The sequence below is a fragment of the Staurois parvus genome, unplaced genomic scaffold, assembly GCF_062004578.1.
Source record: "Staurois parvus isolate SC_StPar_1 unplaced genomic scaffold, SC_StPar_1.0 ptg000176l, whole genome shotgun sequence".
Lineage (NCBI taxonomy): Eukaryota > Metazoa > Chordata > Amphibia > Anura > Ranidae > Staurois > Staurois parvus.
This window is the reverse complement of record NW_028317972.1, coordinates 1,466,340-1,492,538: the sequence shown is the minus strand read 5'-3', so window position 1 is coordinate 1,492,538 and position 26,199 is coordinate 1,466,340. Positions and strand designations below refer to the sequence as shown.

The 26,199-nt window shown below is 40.2% G+C and overlaps 1 protein-coding gene across 4 annotated transcripts in view; it reads left to right on the top strand.

Annotated features, from left to right (window-relative positions):
* Positions 1-26,199, top strand: part of SNAPC4 (small nuclear RNA activating complex polypeptide 4) — an 88,185-nt gene that overhangs the window by 13,464 nt on the left and 48,522 nt on the right. For 3 of the 4 annotated variants that reach the window (XM_089677034.1, XM_089677033.1, XM_089677036.1), the window contains 10 exons: positions 581-706; positions 880-958; positions 3,294-3,375; positions 8,028-8,132; positions 10,115-10,187; positions 16,711-16,875; positions 20,637-20,784; positions 21,521-21,627; positions 23,165-23,259; positions 23,686-23,780. In XM_089677034.1, coding sequence (XP_089533160.1) covers positions 581-706; positions 880-958; positions 3,294-3,375; positions 8,028-8,132; positions 10,115-10,187; positions 16,711-16,875; positions 20,637-20,784; positions 21,521-21,627; positions 23,165-23,259; positions 23,686-23,780 — 1,075 coding nt within the window. Of the gene's footprint in view, positions 1-580; positions 707-879; positions 959-3,293; positions 3,376-8,027; positions 8,133-10,114; positions 10,188-15,749; positions 15,938-16,710; positions 16,876-20,636; positions 20,785-21,520; positions 21,628-23,164; positions 23,260-23,685; positions 23,781-26,199 lie in introns of those variants that run through there. The other variant, XM_089677037.1, reaches the window with a different exon arrangement.

Sequence of the window (26,199 nt, the reverse complement as noted above, 5' to 3'; positions counted from 1 at the left end):
ACACTGAATTGTATGTGCGGCCCTTTTGGTGATGTTGGGAGCCGCACTTGAGGCCTCCTCTATCAAGAAAGCTGACTACCACTGGTTATCAGCAATCTATAGGTGCTCTACACTTTTAGCTTGGAGCAACAGCAAGTTCTGGTAACCAGTGGAAAAAAGTATATATTTCTATGAAAAAAAAGGCAAGGAAGCTTTTTAAGCGCAGCAAATACTATGGGGGTTATTTACTAAAACCGCATGGTGCAAAATCTGGTGCAGCTCTTAATAGAAACCAGTCATATTCCAGGTTTTCTTGTCAAAGCCTAAATGAACAAGCTGAAATTAGAATCTGATTGGCTATCGTGCAAAACTGCACCAGTTTTAGTAAATCTACCCTTATGTCTCACTGATCGCCCAGAATGGACATAAATCTCACCCTCTGCGTTGAGAGACTTTTATCTTATTGTTCTCCATAAGGCTCCTGTCTGTCTATATTCTTTTACAGAAGCAAGAATTTTACCATTTTAAAAGTATTGCTGTTAATAATTTTGAATAAAACATTTGCAAATAACAGATGTGAAAATCAATCTTGCAATTTCAGGAGGAACTAATGTGGGAACTCGCTGGCCGAAAGACCCAAAGGGCTGGAACCACCAAACCCTACCCATTAAATCTTGCTTTGGGCCATTTCATGAAACCATACTTTAAGGATAAAGTCACTGGAGTGGTAGGTATTTTTCATTTTTCACCAACCAACTTGCATTAGCTGGGATACTACTGCCAATATCAGAATGTGAGGTGTTGGGTATGGCTGGCTCAAATAAAGTGTGTGGTGTGATCTGATTAAATATGTGTAAGATCTGTAAATATGGAATTACTTTACTTTAACTTTCCTTCCAGGGGCCTCCAGCCAATCAAGAGATGAGAGAAAGAAGTGCCCATATTGTAAAAACATTTCAAGAACTGACCCACAGGAATTGTAAGTAACTGAATTCAGCTACTCTTTCCCTCCCTCTCTCCTCTAAAGCTGGTTATACATGGAGCAAACTCCAGCCAGTTCCTGATGAACAGGCTGGAACTCGCTCTGTGAGCATCCCTGTTGGCACCCTCCTGCTCAACATCCAGAATGAAAAATCAAAGGAGCTGGGCGGAAAACTTTCAGTTGAGCAGCACTGCACTCAGATATTCAGGTATTTTTACAGCCTGCAGCACTGGTTGTCAGAATGCCATAGCTACTGTGGGAGATTTGTTGATCTGCACCATTTAGTGTGGATGTAGGAATCTGTTCAATTTTTTTTTCTCTTTCAACCCGCAGTCAGATGAAAAAAAAAAATCTATATATGTACGGCCAGCTTTATTCTTACTTCCATTCTTTCCTATACTTTCACTTTTTGTCTGTCTCACTCTTTCCATCTGTCTGCCTTTCATCCATTCTCCCTTTTTTTTTCTGCCTCTTTTTTTCTTTTTAATCTCTCTCTCTCTCTCTCTCTCCCCCTCCTGTCTTGAGTCATTTTACTTTTCTATTTTTAAGTTTCATTTTAGGGATTCTCCCTCTTTATTAGTCCTGTTGGCCATTGTCCGAAGCACAGATAGTGATGGGAAATTCAAAATTTTACAGTGGTTACTGGATCAAAAGGATGGAGAAATCTTCTAATGTGGACATCTGTTCCAGTGATAGCTGTCAATAAAAGGGGATTTCTCACCAATTTCTGCTTGTTTCATGTTGTGTCTCCAGGACAAAAAATATAGGGGAATCTGCTAAAAAGAACCTAACGGGTTCTAACTATTTAAACTCTCAGATCCATGCACACTGTAAAGCACAAAAAACATTTTTTTCTCTACATGACTTTTCAGAATCAAAAGCCTGGTAAAAATCCACCTTTTGCATGCATGTTAACCATTTTAGCTCTGGAAGATTTTACCCCTTCATGACCAGGATGTTTTTTGCAGTTCGGCACTGCGCTACTTTAATTGGTGATTGCACGGTCATGTAATGCTGTATACAAACAAAACTTATATAACTTTTTCACACAGATAGAGCTTTCTTTTGTTGGTATTTGATCACCAGTGGGTTTTTTATTTTTTGTGATGTAAATGAAAAAAATATATTTTCTATTTTCTGCTATAAAACATGTCCAATAAAAAAAATGTTTAAAAAATATAATTTCCTCATACATTTTTGGTCAAAATATATTCTGCTACTTGTCTTTGGTAAAAGAAATCTCAATAAGTGTATAATGATTGGTTTGTGTGAAAGTTATAGCGTCTACAAACTATGGTGTATATATACTGGAATATTTGTTTTATACTAGTAATGGAGGCCATTAGTAACTTATAGTGGGAAACCGTTAGTGCGGGGGGCAGTCTGACATTAACTGGTGCTGGGGGGAACTGATTAACTGCCACTGATATCTCCAGTGACACTAATATAGTGATCAGTGCTAAAAATATACATGGTCTCTGTACTAATGGCACTGGCTGAGAAGGGGTTAACATCTAGGGCAATTAAGGGGTTAAATGTTTGCCTAACAATGCTTAGTGTCTTTACCTTGTGATGTTTTACTAAGCAATGTTTTGGTGTTTATTCTCTGCTTTGCAGGGAGAAAAAAAAATGGCACATTGATACTATCTGAAGAGAGCTCTGTATTGCTTACCTACACAGAGCACTCTTCTGTCATTCGCTGAGCCGATCAGTGAGTCCTAGCCATAAATCATTGGCTGCAACCCGCTGTTCAGCTTGTGCTGCAGCAAATGACAGTACAGTCTTCACAGGCCAAGCACGTGTTGACCCGGAAGAAACCCGCGGTGTACGTGATTGTGTAGTATGTGATTGTGCCTGTATGAGCCGACCTGTCTCAGAGATGTACTGTGGCGGGTCCACAAGCGGTTAATGTGCTTCCATGCGTGTTAACACACATTCCTGTGTCTGGCATTAATGCATTCTGTTGGCCAGAATTCTGGCCATTAGAATGCATTAATGTGGAAACTCTCGTTTAATGTGCTCCAATTCACTTTTTTTTTTTTTTTTTACTTTTGAGTGTTTTTTATTCCCCAAAGCTCCGTTCCTGAATGCACCAGAATTTTTTTTTTTTTTCTGCCTGTCTACTTCCTCCCACTAACCTGTAAACACCTATGGTGTGCATGGACACATAGGCTAACATGGAAGTGAGTTAACAGGCAAAGAAAAATTAAAGCTCAAAAACAGCTCATACTCCTGTAGGAGAAATTTCTCTGAGCTGCAGTGTGCATGAGGCTTAACTGGAAACTTAACAAGCACTTTTTTCATTGATAAACATTTGTGTCATGTATTGCAGGGAAGCCCTCAGATACTTTGGAAATGAGAAAAGCAATTTTCAGTGATAAATTACAGAGGATGCTGCAGCCCAAAATTCTTAAGTAAGTTTTGCAACAAGTGCATTATAATTGTATTGTATTTCTGCCTATTTAGAGCAGTTTTCATGGTGTAAAAGTCTAGGTGGTTTATCCTTTCTCTATTTGCAAAAACTGAAATATCAAAGTAAAGTGTGTAACAGGTGAATAAAGTGATCTTTCTATGCAATTTATTATTTGTATACTTATTCCCTATGGCTCTACATCTCAGCAGATCTCTTGGGAAATATCTCCTGCCCATACAGTGAGGAACAAAAGTATTTGAACACCCTGCGATTTTGCAAGTTCTCCCACTTAGAAATCATGGAGGGGTCTGAAATTCACATTGTAGGTGCATTCCCACTCTGAGAGACAGAATTTAAAAAAAAATTCAGGAAATCACATTGTATGATTTTTAAAGGATTTATTTGTCTTGCACTGCTGAACATAAGTATTTGAACACCTAAGAAACAGCAAGAATTCTGGCTCTCAAAGACCTGTTACTGTGCCTTTAAAAAGTCCACCTCTACTCCACTCATTAATCTAACTTAGTAGCACCTGTCTGAGCTCTTTAAAGACACCTGTCCACCCCACAGTCAGTCAGACGCCAACTACTACCATGGGCAAGACCAAAGAGCTTTCAAAAGACACCAGAGACAAAATTGTGGACCTCCACAAGGCTGGAAAGGGCTACGGGGCAATTGCCAAGCAGCTTGGTGAAAATAGATCAACTGTTAGAGCAATTGTTAGAAAATGGAAGAGGCTAAAGACGACTCTCAGCTCCCTCGGACTGGGGCTCCATGCAAGATCTCACCTCGTGGGGTATCACTGATGATAAGAAAGGTGAGGAATCAGCCCAGAACTACAAGGGAGGAAGCTGGTCAATGACATGAAGAGAGCTGGGACCACAGTTTCAAAGGTCACTGTCGGTATAACACTACGCCGTCATGGTTTCAAATCATGCATTGCACGGAAGGTTCCCCTGCTCAAGTCATCACATGTCCAGGCCCGTCTGAAGCTTGCCAATGACCATCTGGATGATCCAGAGGAGGCATGGGAGAAAGTCATGTGGTCAGATGAGACCAAAGTAGAACTTTTTGGTCTAAACTTCACTCGTCGTGTTTGGAGGAAAAAGAAGGATGAGTTGCATCCCAAGAACACCATCCCTACTGTGAAGCATGGGGGTGGTAACATCATGCTTTGGGGGTGCTTTTCTGCGAAGCGGACAGGACAACTGCACTGTATTAAGGAGATGATGAATGAGGCCATTTATTGTGAGATTTTGAGCAACAACCTCCTTCCGTCAGTCAGAGCATTGAAGATGGGTCGTGGCTGGGTCTTCCAACATGACAACGACCCAAAGCACACAGCCAGGATAACCAAGGAGTGGCTCCGTAAGAAGCATATCAAGACTCTGGAGTGGCCTAGCCAGTCTCCAGACCTAAATCCAATAGAACATCTTTGGAGGGAGCTGAAACTCTGTGTTGCTCAGCAACAGCCCCAAAACCTGACAGATCTAGAGGAGATCTGTGTGGAGGATTGGGCCAAAATCCCTGTCAAGAACTACAGGAAACGTTGTAATTGCAAACAAAGGCTCTGTAATTGCAAACAAAGGCTTCTGTACCAAATATTAACACTGATTTTCTCAGGTGTTCAAATACTTATGTTCAGCAGTGCAAGACAAATAAATTCTTTAAAAATCATACAATGTGATATCCTGAATTTTTTTTTAAATTCTGTCTCTCGGAGTGGGAATGCACCTACAATGTGAATTTCAGACCCCTCCATGATTTCTAAGTGGGAGAACTTGCAGGGTGTTCAAATACTTCTGTTCCTCACTGTAACAGACTAGACCTTTTAAACTAAACGCATGTATGTATATATTACTGTGTGTGTATGTATGTGTGTGTGTGTGTGTGTGTGTATATATATATATATATATATATATATATATATATATATATATTACACACAAAAGTATTGGGATGCCTGTCTTTACATGCACATGAACTTTAATGGCATCCCAGTCTTAGTCTGTAGGGTTCAATATTGAGTTGGCCCACCCTTTGCAGATTAGGCAGCTTCAACTCTTCTGAGAAGGCTGTCCACAAGGTTTAAGAGTGTGTCTATGGGAATGTTTGACCATTCTTCCAGAAGCGCATTTGTGAGGTCAGGCACTGATGTCAGACGAGAAGGCCTGGCTTGTGGTCTCCGCTCTAATTCATCTCAAAGCTGTTCTATCGGGTTGAGGTGAGGACTCTGCACAGGCTAGTCAAGTTCCTCCACCCCAAACTCACTCATCCATGTCTTTATGGACCTTGCTTTGTATACTGGTGTGCAGTCATGTTTGAACAGGAAGGGGCCATTCCGAAACTGTTCCGACAAAACTGGGAGCATGAATTTGTCCAAAATGTCTTGGTATGCTGACGCCTTAAGAGTTCCCTTCACTGGAACTAAGGGGCCAAGCCCAACCCCTGAAAAACAACCCCACACCATAATCCGCCCTCCACCAAACTTTACACTTGGCACAATGCAGTCAGGCAAGTACCGTTTTTCTGACAACCGCCAAACCCAGACACATCCATTGGATTGCCTGACAAAGAAGTGTAATTTGTCACTCCAGAGAACACATCTCCACTGCTCTAGATTCCAGTGGCGGCGTTGTATACATCACTGCATCCGACAATTTTTATTGCACTTGGTGTTGTAGGGCTTGGATGCAGCTGGTCGGCTATAGAAACCCATTCCATGAAGCTCTCTGCACACTGTTGTGCTAATCTGAAGGCCACACGAAGTTTGGAGGTCTTTTAGCTATTGACCCTGCAGGCAGTTTGCGACTTTTACACACTGTGCGCTTCAGCATGCGCTGACCGTGCTCTGTCATTTTACGTGGCCTACCACTTCATGGCTGAGTTGCTGCTGTTCCCAGTTGCTTCCACTTTGTTATAATACCACTAACAGTTGACCGTGGAATATTTAGTAGCAAGGAAATTTCACGGAAGGACTTATTGCACAGGTGGCAACCTATCACGGTACCACACTTGAATTCACTGAGCTCCTGAGAGCGACCCATTCTTTCACAATTGTTTGTAGAAGCAGTCTGCATACCTAGGTGCTTGATTTTATACACCTGTGTCCATGGAGCTGATTGGAACACCTGATGATTTGGAGGGGTATCCCAATTCTTTTGGCAAGTGTGTGTGTGTGTGTGTGTGTGTGTGTGTGTGTGTGTGTGTGTGTCAAAATTTGACTTTATATTAGTTTCCTATAGTTTACTTCTGCTGAGAGAAGGAGGGCTTTTATTGCCAGCCAGTAAGGCCCTATTGCATTGTCATCAGGCTAACACCAGGAGCTTATCTATAGGATGAGAGAGTGGAATTATTACCTTATTGGTGTGATATCCTGTTGAATGAAAAAAAAATTTCCCATCCACACACTTGAAGTGAACAGGGGAATCACTCCTGCTGAGCTATTGTATTCTGACTGCTGGGAGATTGTGCAGAAATTTTCCAACAGGCCGCTTGCACTGAACTCAATTAGTAGGTTGACTCCTGTGCAACCAGCCTTGCCCATACAGGGATCAAAATTCAGCTGGTCCCTGTTGAACCGGTCGAATTTTGGTTGATGTATGGCTTTTAGCTGGAGTTTGGCTTCAATTTGTTAGTGTATTTACATCTGTTGGTACATGTAACACTACCCTCTTCCCAGACTGGCAATGCTGCTGTCCAACGTTGTCTTTGCTGTTCATTCATCCAGAGTGTAGGCAGCATAATACAGGAGGTGTGTTACTGGCCAGATCACCAAGTCAAAAAAACCTGAGAAAAAGACAGTTAATGCACCCACAATATCTAATGATTAGTAAGCTGCAGTATGTACAATTTATGGTTTGTTGTTTAATACCATTTTAAATGCTCTCAGGTCATGTTTGGAGCTGTATATTGTTTTTTTTTTTTTTGTTTTTTCAGTGACACATACTAAAAAATGTTTCTGTTTAAGCAGCTAGTAGGTTTTCTGAATTTAAAATGGATTCCTTGCTACCAGCTGACATTCCCAAAAAATCGACTAAATTAATTTTATACCTCTTACTGGCGGCACGCATTACCATAGCTAGAAGTTGGAGACAATCACTGATCCCGCTAGACGGGGTTAAACAAAAACGTAATTGGATAATGATAAACGATAATCTTACAAGCGTTGTCAATAATGATGTCTCTAGATTTGAGGTGACGTGGCAACCGTGGATCAGTTATATTTCTATAACTTAAAAGTACTGCAGCTGACCCTCCCTATCTCCTCTCCCCCTTTGGTATTCCCCCTCCCCCCCCTTTTTTTTTTTTGTCATTTTGTTATGTTTTCTGTCTTCTTATTTCCTTTTTCTCTTCTCTTGAATTGTTTGTATACTTTTGGTGCATTTCTGTTGCATTATCTGGGTTCATTGATTAATGGGCAGTTTGCTACGTGGTGGAGATGGTGTTCTTTTTACATATCACCAATGTCTAATAATGTTTTTCTTTCATATGCTTAACTGTTCTATGAATATGATTGTGCACTCCATTTCACCATGTAAGTGGCAATTGCTGCTATATTTTTGTATTCTACTGTATACCAATTTTTTAATAAAAATATTGAAGTATAAAATGGATTCCTTGTAAGAATTGACTGGGAATGATTCTCTGCAGGGTAGAATATCTACAGCAGAAGCAAGTTAGTGCCAAGAGCGATATTGAGAAGAAAATTTTAGCAAAGCAGATTCAAGAAGCTGAGCGTGAAATAGACGATATCAAGTAAGAATTTAAAATGTTTCCGTTACTTTGAAGAACAACTAAAGCTTTAATAGGCCTGATGCAGTGGAATATCCGCAGATCATAACTACATTAATTAGATGACATTGCACTTGGTCAGCATTTTCACCCAAATAGAATTCCTCAGATCTATATACATTGGGGGGGGGGGGGTTAACAAAGAGTGGCAAAGGCATAAAGCCTGCATCACTGTTCTAAACTTAGAAAATGAAGCGGATATTGCTCCTGATTATCAAAGGGGTTACAAGCCTCCTTGCTAATTAGGAGTGATCTCCTCTATTTTCAATGTCATATCAGCTCCAAACACAGCATAGAGAGCAGGAGAGCTGGAGCTAATTGCTCCAGCTCACTCTGCTGGCCCCCTTTATGCTTAGCTACTATATGTGATCTGCAAGATGTGAAAGGCATGTGAGCTGGATGCCAGGTTACCGGAAGACAGTTCATATCCCATATGCTATGTACAGTCTGGGAAAGTGCTGCGTCAGTTTACTACACTAAAAACTGTCAGGTTCCCTTTTTTATAGGTACTTATATAGCACCGTCAATTTACTCAGTGATTACATGTATATTGTACATTCACATCAGTTAACCAGGCATGGAACCCGCAGTTTCATTTTCACTCTGAAATGGAAAGTTTTTGGGAAGTTTTTTTTTTTTTTAATTAAACTTGTTATACTTGCCTTCCCAGTGATATTGCAGAAAGCGCCCCTGAACCTCCTCCCTTCCAGGGTCCTCCACTGGCATTCTTGGCTCTGTATGCCATCATAGTAAGCCATTTTCTATGGTGACACACCTACGGCCTTGTTCTTAAGCCAGGCTGTGTGCATGCATAAGACGCACACAGCGTAGCTCGGCCCCTTCCTCCTGTTCTCTCCTCACTGGATTTGAATGACAGCAGCAGGAGCCGATGGCTCCTATTGTTGTCTCTGTGCCTGTGAGAATGGGAGGACAAGTGCTGCTTCAGATGGGCACAACACTGGATCGATACAGAACTCGGGTAAGTATTTAGGTAGGTGAGGGGTGATACAGCTACTTGGTCATTTTTTTCATTAATGCAGGGAATACATTAAGGTAAAATATGTCTTTCACTTTAATGCATGGCACACCACTTGCATCAGTTTCCTGTGCCATTTTAATGGCACAGTAAGCCTTATTTCCCCCAATATGCCATGCTTAATCACTCTTATTGAGTTTATAATGTCATCTGGTTTCATAGCCATGTATAGTGGGGACCTCTCCAGTGGGCTTTCCAACAACAGGAATGATCAAATGGAGCAGCAGAACCCTAAATGGCTGACTTACAGTGAAATATGTTTTAGTGGTGTGAAGGTGGAGGTGTATCTTTTCCTCCCTATTGCAATTTTGATAATGCTTCAACTTTGATATATTTTTTGTTCTGTTTTCATTTCATTTTATATTTTACATTTCATTTTATATTTCACTTTATATTTTAAATATTTAATTTTATATTTTACATTGCAGTTAAGGAAAGTAGGCATTTCATTGTAACCCTTTGCTATATTTTTTAGCATGTAGCCCAGCTACATGCACAGCTATTTTTGTTTTTCATAAATCATTAATACTCACATTAACATTTTTAATTTTTATTACGCCACATTTCAGGTTCCTTTCTTCATATGAATGGTGTCTATGAATGACACCATTTCTGGTTCCTGTGACCCCTGACTCTGCTCCCCCACTCACAAAGCACAGCACAATGATGATGTTATGCTGTGCTTTGTAAATGACACAGCAGAGTGGGCACAACACCAAAACTTAATATCTTTCCTTGATTTTGTTTTCTTGAAACTAGGAGTAAGGCACCCGATGTACATAGTAGGAGTTTTCAGCAAAGGTCAGAGAGCTCCTGAAATAAATAACAAAAAAAAAATCAATGTTTATGTGAGGCTTTAGTACTTCAAATTCCTTTTTATTCATTGCTTTTTTTTAAATTTTATTTTTAGCCAACTTAAAGAGGATGTGTTGCTGGGACAGAGAACTGATTCCCATGATTGGGACAAAATAGCCAACATCAATGTAAGTGGTCTTGTTGTTAAATGTTGTTCTCTAAATAGCAAAAGCTTACATATATCAGACTATGGACCTGCTTTATTGCTAGTATAAATAAGAATGCTTTCAAATTGTTCAGAAGAGTATATAGAATTGTAAAATGGTGTTTCATTGTTCAGCAATGGAATCTGGTATTATTGCCATTCTGGGTCCTTTTTAGTTTGGGTTTGTCTGCATGGAGTATACATGTTTTTCCAAATTGGTATGGGCTTCTAACACATCTCTGGTTCCCTCCAACAATTCAAAAACACAAGATTTGGATCAGATGTGTGTCCCACTTTAATACTGATATTCAGATGTATACTCCTCTGAGTAAATAGGTTGGTGTTCTTTATTTAGCTATAAAATAACAGGAATATTTATAGTGTGTCCGACTTTGGTAGGAACATTATTGTGTAATCTGCTTTGGGAAGGAGGATGATTTGAATGGCTTAGTATGTCCATATGGTTGAGCAATGGTATCTCAGCTATACAAATACAGAGATGAGATAAAAACATGTTGTATGTATGCAGGGAACTGGCTCGAAGCTTAGTCCAAAATAATGCTGGTCACTTGACCATAAACAAAGAAAGGGTGGGATTTTCTGTGCACCAAAGGGCAACACAATTGAAATAAAAAAGTTTGGTATTTTTATTGACATTAAAAAAAAGATTGTGTATATATAACAGACATACAGTTGTGTCCAAAATTATTCAACCCCCAATGCTGTAAAGGGGTTTAGGGACTATAGTGTACATTTGGAATTGTATTCAGAATCAAATCCTACAAGGACGTTGTAACTACCCAAATGCAACTAAAATGACATCAATTGTTTATGTAATACAGTAGTAAATGGTTCTTATGTGGTTTCTTCATTGCCACAATTATTCAACCCCTTAAAGACTACCACTCTGAAGAACAGAGGTTCATACAGGTGCTTTCCATCAGGTATTGAAAACACCTGTGGATGTCACCGAGCAGCAATCAAGCATAATAAGCACCAATTAGGCAGCTTTAAAATGACTGTGATACTCAGCTCCTTCTAGACATTTACTGGTGTGGTTACAAACATGGTGAAGGCAAGAGAATGGTCCAGGAAGACAAGAGAAGAGGTGATTTCTCTTCACAGGAAGGGCAATGGCTATAAGAAGATTGCAAAGATGTTAAACATACCAAGAGACACCTTAGGAAGCATCATTCGCAAATTCAAGGCAAAGGGCACTGTTGAAACGCTACCTGGTCGTGGCAGAAAGAAGATGCTGACTTCGACTGCTGTGCGCTACCTGAAGCGTAGAGTGGAGAGAAGTCCCCGTGTGACTGCTGAGGAACTGAGAAAAGATTTGTCAGATGTGGGTACAGAAGTTTCAGCCCAGACAATAAGACGCACACTGCGTAATGAAGGCCTCCGTGCCAGAACTCCCAGGCGTACCCCCTTGCTGTCTCCAAAGAATAAGAAGAGTCGACTGCAGTATGCCAAAAGCCATGTGGACAAACCACAAAAGTTGTGGGATAGTGTTCTGTGGACTGATGAAACAAAATTAGAACTGTTTGGGCCCATGGATCAACGCTATGTTTGGAGGAGGAAGAACAAGGCCTATGATGAAAAGAACACCTTGCCTACTGTGAAGCATGGTGGAGGGTCAATCATGCTTTGGGGCTGTTTTGCTTCTGCAGGTACAGGGAAGCTTCAGCGTGTGCAAGGTACCATGAATTCTCTTCAGTACCAGGAGATATTGGATGGAAACGTGATGCAGTCCGTCACACACCTGAGGCTTGGGAGACGTTGGACCTTTCAACAGGACAATGATCCCAAGCATACCTCCAAGTCCACTAGAGCATGGTTGCAGAGGAAAGGCTGGAACATTTTGGAGTGGCCATCGCAGTCACCAGACTTAAATCCGATTGAGAACCTCTGGTGGGACTTAAAGAAAGCAGTTGCAGTGCGCAAGCCTAAGAATGTGACTGAACTGGAGGCCTTTGCCCATGAAGAATGGGCGAAGATACCCGTAGATCGCTGCAAGACACTTGTGTCAAGCTATGCTTCACGTTTAAAAGCTGTTATAACTGTAAAAGGATGCTGTACTAAGTACTAAGATTGAATGTCACTTGGGGGTTGAATAAAACTGATAATGCTGTGAGCACAGAAAAGACATTTGTGGTTATTTCATTATAACTGTTATGTTATATTTGTCTGACCTACAAGTGCCTCTTTAATGTAAATGTAAGCAAGATGACTGAATGATCAAAAGCAATGTCAAACTGGCCAAAACACTCAATTTCAGTGGGGGTTGAATAATTTTGGACACAACTGTATAGACCAATCTATATTTTATCTCATCACGTATTGACTGGATTAGTTGAGTCCCATCTGGCAAAATATCGTCAGAGGGAGATTTGAGACCTCAACTCGTTTCAGCTCTTAGAGCCTTCATCAGAAGGAAAATATATGGTCTGAAACATAAGTGCATATGGATAAATAAATACATATACCTTGAATATAAAAGTATGGCCATTAAAACCATAATGGAAACTTTACATTCCCAAAATAGATACAATATAAAATCAAATCGAGATATGCATGTCCAATGGAATCAGGTGAAGTGCAGGGAGGATGAACCCATTAATATGGCCTGAAAAGACAAAAGACCTGGCAGGAAAGAATAATGATCATTAAAGCCCCAATATAGGACGAATGATTCTTAGATTTAATAGAACTGTATAAAATCACACTAATTACCTGCCAGAGTTCAGGCATCAAAATGTAGGGCTTTCTGGATAGCCTGGGTGGTCCCAACAAGTCCGTAGCAAAAACAGTACTGCATGCACCAAAGGCTGACCATTCAACAGAGACCCAAGGAGTACACAAAGAGTAAACCCATTGCCATGGCATGGAGAAGCACAAAAACCTAATAATAAAAATATGATATCCTAAACCCTACTCATTAAGCATGGGTTATTAACTAAATACAGCAAGGAAAGAGCATGTGGAGTTCTGCTTACGTACCTGCCAATGTTCAAACATCAGGGTGTAGGGGTTTCTGGACCGCTTTGATGGTCCTAAACCGATCCATGGCAAGGACAGCATTGAATACACCAAAAACTGACTCCTTAATAAGGGCCAAGCAGAGTGGGCAGCTGCTTCAGATCAGCCAATTACAATCATTCGGTAATTCACTCATTAAAGCCATGTGGGTAACCAAAAGAGGAGAGGTCTCCTATAGGAGAAACCACCCCTTGTGTCCTCCCTGCCCACCCAATCAGACATGAGCTGCCATGTGTGCGGCCTGAACATCCAGCCTGCTTCCATCACCATGAGTGCACCCAGCCAGATCTCGAAAGGGGGCCCATGTGAAAATTAAAGGAACATGCATCAGTGTTTACACTTACAAACACTGTGAATAACACCCACATACAAGATACATATGGAGTAACAAAATATTAAATGAAACAATATATACATATATTGCCAAAAGTATTGGGACGCCTGCCTTTGCGCGCACATGAACTTTAATGGCATCCCAGTCTTAGTCCGTAGGGTTGGCCCACCCTTAACAGCTAAAACCACTTCAACTCCTCTGGGAAGGCTGCCCACAAGGTTTAGGAGTGTGTCTATGGGAATGTTTGACCATTCTTCCAGAAGGGCATTTGTGAGGTTAGGCACCGATGTCGGACGAGAAGGCCTGGCTCACAGTCTCCGCTCTAATTCATCCCAAAGGTGTTCTATCGAGTTGAGGTCAGGACTCTGTGCAGGCCAGTCAAGTTCCTCCAAACCTTTGTGGCTGAGTTGCTGTTGTTCCCAGTTGCTTCCACTTTGTTATAGTACCACTAACAGTTGACCGTGACATATATAGTAGCAAGAAAATTTCATGGATGGACTTATTGCCAAGGTGGCAACCTATCACGGTACCACTCTTGAATTCACTGAGCTCCTGAGAGCGAACCATTCTTTCACAAATGTTTGTAGAAGCAGTCTGCATGCCTAGGTGCTTAATTTTATACACCTGTGGCCATGGAGGTGATTGGAACACCTGAATCCAATGATTTCGAGGGGTGTCCCGATACTTTTGGCAATATAGTGTATATAATCAACGTTTGCATATTTTGAAAAAAAACGGGGGGAAAGATCAGATTGTCCAAAGTTTAATCAATTTGGTTGAATTTAAATTACATTAAATGTTCAAATTTGCCTGAGATAAAGCTGTCCAAAAATGGACTGAAACACAAAATATCATTCAAACCAGGCCATTGTGTGGTCCAAAGTCTGTGAATCCAACGGAATTCATGTTGGAGAATGAGTTTATTCCAATCCCCGCCCTTGGTATTGGGAAAAACCCAGAAGCGTAGATTGGGCATATGATAGTTGTGTACTTGCACAACATGTCATCCAAGAGGAGAGTATAAATTTCCTGTAGTTGCGGAATTGATGTGTTCCTTCACCCTTCTCCATAATTCCCTAATGGTCTTGCCAATATAGAAAGACCCACAGGGACAAGTCATCAAATAGATGACTCCCTTGGTTTGACAGTCAGCAAAATCCTTAGGATAAAAAGTCTGACCATTGGGCAATATCAAATTCCCTTTGGGGCCTATAAATTGACAATAATTGTACTTTCCACAAGGGAAAATCCCCTAGGTAATCCAGGTTTTTTTAGGCTGTCTAGAACAAAAGTGCTAGAAACTATTTTATCCTTTAACAAAGGCAATCTACGATATGTAATTAATGGTTCAGTAGGGACAATTTGAGAAACCTTGGGGTAAGACGTTTAGCAGATGCCAGTATTTCCTAATATATTTACGTACCAATGAGTGTTGGTTGTTATAAGAAGGAATAATTCTTAGCAGTTGTTCTTTAAGATTGTTCATCTTATTTTTAAACAACACATCGTATGGGAGTGCTGCAAAGCTTTATTATAGGCCTTTCACAAACACATTCTAGAGTACCCCCGCTCTAATAAACTACCTCTTAGTTCATCTGCAGCCTTAAATTTGTCATCACCATTGCAATTACGGCAAAGGTTTAGTAGGGATTAAGATAGTGTAAGTAAGCAGAACTCCACATTATCTTTCGTTGCTGTATTTAGCTAACAACCAATGCTTAATTAGTAGGGTTTATGATATTATATTTTTATTATCAGGTTTTTGTGCTTCTCCATGCCATGGCAATGAGTTTACTCTTTGTGTACTCCTTGGGACTTTGTTGAGTGGTCAGTCTTTGGTGCATGCAGTTCTGTTATTCTATGGATTTGTTGGGACCACCCGGGCTATCCAGAAAGCCCTACATTTTGATGCCTGAATTCTGGCAGGTAATCAGTGTGATTTTATATAGTTTTATTAAATCTAAGAATCCTTGGTGCAATATTGGGACTTAAATGATCATTATTCTTTCCTACCAGGTCTTTTGTCTTTTCATGCCATATTAATTGGTTCATCCTTCTTGCACTTCACCTGATTCCCTTGGAGGGTCTCCATATAGGACCTGCTTCTCTCCATTTGTATATTTATATACATTTATATTTTTTAATTATTTATATTTTATATTGTATCTTTTTTGAGTATATAAAGTAGCCTTTATGACTTTAATGGCCATATTTTATATGTGGTATTTATCCATATGCACTTGTATTTCCGAGCATATCTTTTCCTCCTGCTGAAGGCTCTTTTAAGAGCTGAAACACGTTGAGGTCCCAAATCTCCATCTGAAGATATTTTGCCAGACGGGACTCAACTAATCCAGGCAGTAAGTGATGAAATAAAATGTAGATTGGTCCATATGTGTGGGTGTGTATGTATGTATGTATGCGTGTGTGTGTGTGTGTGTGTGTGTATGTATGTGTGTGTGTGTGTGTGTATATATATATATATATATATATATATATATATATATATATATATATATATATATATATATATAATCAATCTTTTTTTTACTTGTAAAAAAAAAACATTAAACATGTAATTGTGTTGTCAATTGGTGCCCAGAGAATCCCACTCTTTCTCTTTGTTTATTATACAGATTACGGGATGTGGTACCTGAAAATTGTTGTTAGTTATAGACTTAGCATTTCAAAATTTTGGTCACTTGAACATTGGTTGTGTGATATCTGCAAAAGAGAATCATAAGGCGTTCAGAGCTTTGATTTTCCTTTCTGAAAGAGATCACATGACTACATGTTTTCCCATTTCCTTTGTTGCCTGCAATCTTCTCCTGGGTGTCCCAGAGAGTTTCCCTAGCATTCAGGGCCACAGTACTAATTCCCCTTTATAGGTTTCCAAGGTGGTCACATTGCATTTTCAGATGCTGGTTGGTAACAGTAGAATTCCAACGCTGTTGGAATCGGCATACACTGCTTACCCAAGTTTAGGGTTTCTTAGAGCCCCAAAATGTGAAGAGAAAAGGAACGGCTTTTAGGATGATGTCTGGGAATAGTTCATTCATTTAGCTTACTGATAGGCTCACTTTACGTGCTTTTTAACAATTTTCTGTGTTTGCACCCAATAATCCCTGTCTAGTTTGAAGGAAATCACACCCCGGACCGGCTGTGCAGAATTTGGCAGAATTTTGAGCACCCACACGTCAACAAAGAAGTCTGGTCAGAAGAAGAGATCCAAAAATTGAAGGAGATAGCAAAGGATCATAACTTTGTCAACTGGGAATCAATTGCACAGGAATTGGGGGTCAGTGCTCAGCAGTTACAGACAAAAATATAAAGCCACTCAGATTGCTACTGGAATATCTTTTCTTTATGGGGATAAACTGAACAAACAAAACTCAATCTTCTTAACATTTAGGCTCCATTTATTTAGGCGATTAGGAGCCATGGGCAGAATCAGCGCAATGCTGCCCACAATTCCAAATTTGTGGTAAAACGCATGACACGCATTTGGGTGTCATTCATCCGTAATGGTACCCCAAACGTAGTGTGATTTTTGCTGCAGTTGTCACGTGTGTAAATTTGCTCCTGGCTCAGTGCCAAAATGTGCGCCCTGAGATTTTTTGCTGCAGCAAATGCGTATAGGATAGTCTATTCAAGTGAATGGGCTGCCCTATGCGTGATACATGAAAACTCATGTGAATTGTTCTTTTAAAATTTCTAGTGAGAACCTGCTCTCCCGCTAAGTGATATGTGAATGGGGCTTTGCGCAAATCAGATTGAATCTTTCAGCCATTTTCAGCCTTTTCAAAGGTCATGCAAATTGTTTGCCAGTATTTTGTGATAACATGCCACATTCATTTTGCCATCAATTTTCACAAGATTTCCTATGCCTTTTAAAGCTCACACACCCACAAAACATCAGTGAGCCACCACTATGCTTCACATTTGGGATGGTATTTTTGTCGCTGTTGACCCCTCTCCAAACATAGCGCTCCTGGTTGTGACCATAAAGCTCTATTTTGGTCTTGTCACTCCATATTTCAGTGTTCCAGAAGCTGTGAGGCATGTCAGCGCTGTCAGGCATATTGTAACCAGGCTTTTTTGTGGCATTGGTGCAGTAAAGGCAACTTGGCCATGCAGCTCATTTTTGTGCATTGTATCATTGTATTGTGCTCCTTGAAACAACCCCACTGTCTTTTTCCAGAGCAGCCTGTATTTCTCCTGAGGTTACCTAATGCACAGGGGCGGACTGACCACTTGGAAACTCGGGCACTGCCTGAGGGCGCGGGGTCAGTAGGTGGCCCCATGAGAAGCCCCTGGTACCTTTTTCATAGGCTTTTTTGAGTTTGGGCAAGGACACAGGGGCCCTATTGATCCCCTATTGCCTGGGGGCCCCATGAGTTGTCAATCCGCCCCTGTTGATGCATTACATTGTTATGCAGGTCTTTTGACCTTTCTTTTCTGCTCCCCATGGCTCAGTTTCTAGCCTGCTCAGAGCATCCATGTGAAAGCTAACTAACTCATTGACTATTTATACAGCAATAATAATTGCAATTTATAATGCCACAGATATGAGAAATTAACCATTTTAACATTTGTGTGTCTGTACCAAGGCCAGACATTCCAGGATATGTAAACTTTTGAACAGGACATTTTGGTGATTTCTGTTATTTTTTTAAAAAGGAGCCAAACTACAATCTGGTAATAAATGGCTTCATGCCGGGGTATGCATACTTTTCAACACACACAGTATTATTGTCTTGCAAAAAAAAAAAAAATTTTAATCCTTAGAAAATATAACAAGGAAAACACACATTTTTAAAATCACAGTTTAAAAATAAATAGTGGTACTGTAGATGAAAGGTATACATTTTATTCTGTAATTTGTTCTGTTTAAAATGACACTGTGACGGAATGCCTGTCACCACAATTGGGTGACTCCGTCAGAGAACTGCTTCCTTGCTGCTGGGACACAGGACCAAAGTATTTTACCTGGGCATTGCACCCAAGACTAGGCGACACTAGCTTAGATGCCAAACAGGAACTACTTTATTGAACATGAACACAGGTTTTTATATAGTTCAGAATCGGGGGGGGGGGGGGGCAGTTCCCACAATAAAACAAATGTTACACATTGAGATAAACATCCCACACTGATTAGATAAGAAGGTGAAGCTGATATCAGTCTAATCATATCATGTAGGCACCTCCAAAAGGACTTGCTAACCAACAGACAATAGGTGACTCAATTAGCAATGGGAATGCACACCTAGGAGGCACATGGGACAAGATGGTAAACACTTAACACCTAAATAAACAGATTAGATCAAGCAAGCGTCCTCAGCATGAGGTTGTTTTGAGCTGATAATATCAACATTTTGTCTCTGAGTCTAGGAAGGAGGGGGGGTTGAAGCAATCAATGTTAGTCTAGGCACAGAGACCCCAAATTTGTATCCTGGTCCTCCAGTTCAGAGTCTGTGTTTTGGGGAGACAAAGACTTGAATCTGAAGTTAATTGCTCCAAAGGTTCCCCCAGGCACCCACCAAAGAATAGAGCCCCCTCAGGTGCCAGGATCAAAGTCCGTAGACAAGAGGCTAGCCTGCAGCCTCCTCCAAAAGCCCCTGTCTTGGTTGGTTCTGTCCCAGAAACTAAAATTATGATTCTGGTACAAAGCATTGCAAAGTTATTTACAAATGAAATTGTGTTTTTGTTTTCAATTTTGCGCTTTTCTGAATGTAACGCAACAATTAAAAAACAATTAAACAAAACAAACTAAAAAAAATACTATCTTTAGTAAAACAGAAATGACCACAAAAATCAGCAAGAAAATAGCTGAAAGGAGGAGGAGGAGTGAGTTAGGTAACCTAAGGGTTAACAAGGGGTTTAACTGAGGCAAATTTTGTTTAAGCTCCATGCACACTAGCGTTTTTAATTCTCTTAGAAACTATTATGAGAATTTGTTTTGCTCGTAGAAGCTAATAGTGTTATCCTATGTGTCCATACACTTTTTTTTTTTTTTTTTTTTTTTTTTAATGCTATAAGCATTTTTAAAGCTTCAGTGTTTAGGAGCATAAATAAAATCTGTTCTTGTACAGTTGTTTTTGCCTCAGAGCATTTTTTTTTTTTCTTCATGTGCTGTAAAAAACACTAATAAAAGGCTAATGGTCCTGAACGCTACTAAAATTCTACTACAACCCAGCACAAAAATGCTATTATCAACGTTTTTCATCCAGCGGTTTTTTTCTAAGATTTTTTGAGCTTATAAAAAAACTTGGGATTCGACTTTTGAAACCCCAAATCGCATGACATCTCATGTTACTCAATGAGAGCTGTCTTAATTAGCACTACTGAAGTCGCTCCAACTTTGGAGAAGGTTGCTGTACTACTTCAAGGTGACTTCTATCCAATTTGTGCCCATAAAATTTAATGGAAGTCCAAGTTGGATCCTCATCTATATCGATGTGATTTGGATCCCACATTACAGGAAGATTACCCAGGCAAAGTCACATGGCATGAAAGTCGTGCATCAAAGTTGTATTTAAGTCGCCGGCAAATTGCCAGGAAGTTACCTGGCAAAGTCGCCATGTAAGTTGCATGACTTTTAGGATGCAGTAGTGTGAACGGAGCCTAAATCGGACCCAAAAATTGCTGAGGCGTTGGAGGGGGGTTGCAGCAGTGTGGCAGAAGGACTGAATCTGCTTCACATGTTCTGTGTGCTATGATTTTTAGGTGTGTAGCATGTCCAGTGTCTTAAACTAGTTAAAATAGTTGACATTTTGGCTGTAAAGCTTCAGTGACCTAAAATTGAGAGATATTTCAGTTCTGGGCAGATGCTGAATCTTGAATCACTTAGTACCTTAGTGCATTCTTATATTTTCCAGAGACTCTAATGATGAGAGCTCTGCAGACATAAGATAATTTCAGCACTGTAGTCCCTGAAAGATATAAAAAGCAAGTGGGTAACTTAATCTTCCATCCACTAATCAAAAGTGAATTATTGGTTTTGACTGTAGTACAGACAAGTAAATCTTTCACTGGATATTCATGTCTTCCTTCCTACAGACCCAACGTACAGCATTCCAGTGTCTTCAGATGTTCCAGCGCAATAACAAAGCCTTCAAACGGAGTGAGTTCACGAAGGAGGAAGACGAGATATTGACTAATTTTGTTCAGCGAATGAGGGTTGGGGAACACATCCCTTACAAAAAAAGTGAGTGCTAAATGCCTAGTGTCGACTAAGGGCAGCTATGTTTGTTTTGTTTTTCCTCTTGCTTAAAATTGGGTCCCAAGGAAAAGGGAACTCTGGTCATGCAGCAGTTCTCCAAGTACTACATTAAAGTGGTTGTAAAGACTCAAGGTGTCTTGCCTTTTTGCATCCTATTTATTAAGGTAAAAACCTTCTGTGTGCAGCAGTGCCCCCAGCCCCCTCAATACTTACCTGAGCCCCATCGCGATCTAGCGATGTGCACAACAGCCTCGGCTGTCCTGGGTCTCTGCCTCCTCATTGGCTGAGACAGCAAGCGGAAGCCATTGGCTCCCACTGCTGTAAATCATAGCCAGTCAGCCAATGAGGAGAGAAGCGAGGGGGGGTGAACAAGCCAGGGCTCTGTGTGTGAATTGACACACAGAGCAGCGGATGCCCCCATAGCAAGCTGCTTGCTATGGGGGCACCCGACAGTGCGTAAATTGCATGTTCTTCGATGCAGAATTTTGGATTCCGTGTTACGGATCTGAAAGCAGCTCATGTTTACACACCTGTGTGAATGGCTCCATTGAAAGCAATGCAACCGTGTTAAAATCAGTAATTAAAAAATGCTTGTATATCCGTTTTTTTACAGCTGTATAAATGAAGCCTTATTGTCCTTCATATGTGACAGGTTTACTTCACTAGCACAGCAAAATGACCAGGTTTTTTTTTTTTTTTGGTATTTTTTTTTATTTTGTAGTTTCTTATTTCATGGAGGGCCGAGACGGTTTGCAGCTCCTGTATCGATGGACAAAGTGCCTGGATCCCAGTTTGAAGAAAGGCCCGTGGACTAAAGAGGAAGATGAAGTGAGTAGCTCCATCAATTCAGCCATATTACTCTCACATCTAAAGTAGAATGTGAGATTAATATGACATTGCTGGGATGCCATAATTAGACCTCCAAAGTTGCAGACTGCTGTCGGGGCTCATGAGCCAATCTCGCGAGCAACGTATATGGACCTTGGGAAAAAATGAACGAGGATGGTGCTGCCCTAAGACAAATCTAAATAAACTTTGAAAAGGTGAAAAAAAATAAATTCAATTAAATAACCCACAAAAACGTGACACATGTAAACCATAAATAGGACAAATGCGCTAACATCAGTGAAACAACATGAATGGAAAACACATCCTAAACTCAAGACACGTGCCAAAGTGGTATAAGTGAACCGTGAATATGGTAAGAGAAAAAAATAATGATGTGAACAAATATGGAAACAAGGGATGAACCGGTATAATAATGATCAATCCAAAAAAAACAAATGTGATATATAGCAGTGCAAAAATAAGCATCAGTGAAACAAATATCAAAAAGGTGTAAAAGTCCACAATAGACTCCTATGTGTAAAGTCCAATAAATAATTCCCAAATAAACTTGATGGGTGATGGTGAAAGTGATAGACTTGAGCAGAAATCCACCACCGGCTAAACTGCCTGCTCACCTCCATGGGCAAGATGGCACCTGCCGTCCACGCCGGTACTGACGTCACCACGCTTCCGTTGTCAGTACCATCTTGCTACACCCATGCAAGTACACCCAGACTGTTACATGCGTTTTTGAGCTTTTTTACCTTGTATCATATGCACGGTTCACTTATACCACTTTGGCACGTGTCTTGAGTTTAGGATGTGTTTTCCATTCATGTTGTTTCACTGATGTTGGCGCATTTGTGTTATTTATGGTCCATATGTGTCATGTTTTTGTGGGTTATTTAATGTATTTTTTCCCACCTTTTCATAGTTCATTTAGGTTTTTGTCTTAGCGCAGCACCATCCCTGTTCATTGCATCCTCACTATCTGGTTATATAGTCAGGTGCTAGCTGCTTTGTATAGACCACAGGATTATTATAAGATTGGCAGCGTGGGAGGTTTTTCTCTATCTCACATCTTGGGAAAACCCTATCTTTTATGGTAGGTTTTCCTTCTAGTTTTAGCATATTATATCTGGTTGAAGCCCAGTGTACCAAAGTGTCAGTACTCAGAATATTAGTTACAACTACTAATCCGTTTCAAACCTGCTTTGAAAGTTTGAATGTGACTGGTAATTTAGAAAGTGTATAGATGGTATTACAGCATGGACTGCTGGTAGCACACTCCCAGTAATAATGTGGAATGCGCTCTGAATTCTGGCTTCAGTGGACCACAGAGAACTCAAATTAAGGCAAACGGAGACAAAGTTCTGATCTTAGCACAGTTGCAGCTTGTGCTGATTAGCATTATTTGTTCACTGATTGGTTGCATTTGTGCTTGGAGTTGCAGAAGTTGTTTTCTTTTAATCAAAGAGCAAGAATGCTGAGTGTTAAGGTCTACCTAGCACATTTTCCTTTACTTTCCCCAATTCAGATGTTGTTAAAAGCAGTAGCTAAATATGGTGAGAAGGACTGGTACAAAATGCGGCTTGAGGTTCCGGGAAGGAGTGATGTTCAGTGCCGGGAGAGGTAAGGCCCATTCAAACATGTAATGTTTGTAATCTTTTCAAGAGTTCCTCTTTACATGTATAGATGTCAGTGTGTATGAGGGGCTTTTTACTGTTTGTTACTGACCTAGAACAAATTCCTACATCAGGAGTTTTGATGTCACCAGCTACAAGTTTTTTCTGTCTCTGTGAATAAGAAAATATTGAATTCAGACACAGCTAGGCAAGTAGCATTTTAGACGAAGCCTAGCAATGGCCACCTTTTCTTAGTACAAGTTCAGCACTGAATTGTATATACAGTATATTGTGGTGGTGCATACAGAAATAGAAGCAGCCTCAAAAGCAAGAGATAGAAGCACCGGAAAAGATAATGCTTTTTATGCTGGAAGCCGACATTAATGCTTTTATGTGCATTTCCATTGCAATTGCTGCATTTTTCATTCTGTAGGTACGTCAAAGGGCTTCATAAGGATATTAAGAAGGGTAAATGGGACCCGGAGGAGAAGGAGAAACTTCTTGAATTCACAGCCAAGTATGGTGTTGGTGAGTTTCTGTACTTTTATCGTCCAGCCTGTTTATATTTGTGCAGTTTCTCTCGCAGAATAATGTTTGTACTGCAGGATACAGAAAAGTAAAGCAAGCCCAATTTCCACTAAAATAGTTTTTTTACTTTTCAATAGGATAAAAGTCAGGACATCTGTCAAGTTTTATTGCAGACGGTGTTCCCCCTGGCAATATCACTCTCTTTTCCTATCTTGGTTTTTACCAGGATAAGATATGAAAGGATGCATCTGTGTCTAGAATATAAAAATACAGAGAACAATAAGACTTTCTAACCAGTCTCCATTCTACTAAATGAATGTTGCTGTACCTATTGCCCTCAGGGATCTAGCCCATCATTTCCAATCACTATGACACTTACACGTTACCAATAAGTAGTGAAGATGGATATCTCTGCTAGGGACCCAGACAGCAGTTAAAAAACTGACTCTTTACCGGTCTGTACAAAAACTAAAAAAAAACAAATTTGTCTAGAGTTGGGCTTTAAGGTCGAAAAGATGGTTCACATTACTTCAGTCCTCTACAACTAAATACTTTTAGGATGAAAGAAACAAAGCAAATAAAATGTAATTTAAAAGCTTGCTAAAACTCCAAAAATACTGTTGACATGATACAAGCTGAACTAAAATTGTAGACAGTTTCAAGCACAAAAAATAAATGTAACAAGCTTCAGCTGTCCTGATCCAGTACCTACCAATGCCTGTCCAAAATTGAAGCAGAACTATACTCCCCTCCAGCAATATAAAGTCCTTGAGCTCCTTCGCTGACCACCAACATCTTTGTCCAGTCTTATCCCACATACAGGATCATTGGCCATTGTGACTTGCTGCGCTGGGCTGACGCAACCTTTGCACATGCACAGGAGTTAATCCATCTCAGCAGATGCAAAATTGTACACTGGGATGCACATAAAGTGATTTGGAACTTCCAGCCTGCTTTAAAATTAAGCCTTTCAGTTACATATAGCCTGATGATATTGATGATATGTATTTATGTACTTAATTACCTACAGTTGGGTCCATATATATTTGGACACAGGCACAATTTTAGTTTTTTCAGGTATTTTATTGAAGCTATAGTTATATAATGGATTTGGGCTGCAAGTGCACACTTTCAGGTTTAATTTGAGGATATGCACATTCAAATTGGAGGAAGTGTTTAGGAATTACAGCTCTTAAGAGTAGCCATCCCCCCCATTTTCAAGGGACCAAAAGTAATTGGACAATTGAATCAAAAGCTGTTTCATGGCCAGGTGTGGGCTACTCCTTCATTATTTCTTCATCAATTAAGCAGGTAAAAGGTCTGGAGTTGATTCTAAGTGTGGTATTTGCATTTGGAATCTATTGCTGTGAACCTACATCATGTGTTCAAAGGAGCTGTCCATGCAAGAGAAACAGGCCATTGTAAGGCTTCAGAAACAAATCAAATCCATCAGAGAGCAGCAACATTAGGAGTGGCCAAATCAACAGTTTGGTACATTCTGAGGAAAGAAGAACGCACTGGTGAGCTCAGCAAAAAAAAAAAAGACAACAGCGGTGGATAATCACAGGATCCTCTCTATAGTAAAGAAAAACCCATTCACAACATCCAGACAAGTGAAGAACACTCTCCAGGAGGTGGGCGTATCATTGTCAAAGTCTACAATCAAGAGAAGACTTCACAAGAGCAAGTGCAGAGGGTTCACCACAAGGTGCAAACCATTCATAAGCCTGAAGAATGGAAAAGCCAGATTAGACTTTTCAAAAAAACATCTAAAAAATCCAGACCAGTTCTGGAAAAGCATTCTTTGGACGGATGAAACTAAGATTAATCTGTACCAGAATGACGGGAAGAAAAAAGTGTGGAGAAGGCTTGGAACCAAAGCACAAAACATCATCTGTAAAACATGGTGAAGGCAGTATGATGGCATGGGCATGCATGGCTTCCAGTGGCACTGGGTCATTGGTGTTTATTGATGATGTAACAGAAGACTGAAGCAGCCGGATGAGTTCTGCAGTGTTTACAGATATACTGTCAGCCCAGATTCATCAAAATGCAGCAAAGTTGAGTGGACGGCGCTTCACTGTACAGATGGACAATGATCCAAAACACACTTGAAAAGCAACCCAGGAGCGTTTGAAGGAAAAGTGGTGGAATATTCTGCAATGGCCGAGTCAATCACCTGATCTCAACCCAATGGAGCATGCATTTCACTTGCTGAAGGAAAAACTAAAGGCAGAAAGACACACAAAGAACAACTGAAGACATCTGCAGTTAGAGCCTGGCAAAGCATCGAAAGGAGGAAACCCAGTCTTTGGTTATGTCCATGGGATCCAGACTTCAGGCAGTCATTGCCAGTAAAGGATTCTCAACAAAATATTAAAAATGAACATTTTACTTATGATTATATTAATTTGTTCAA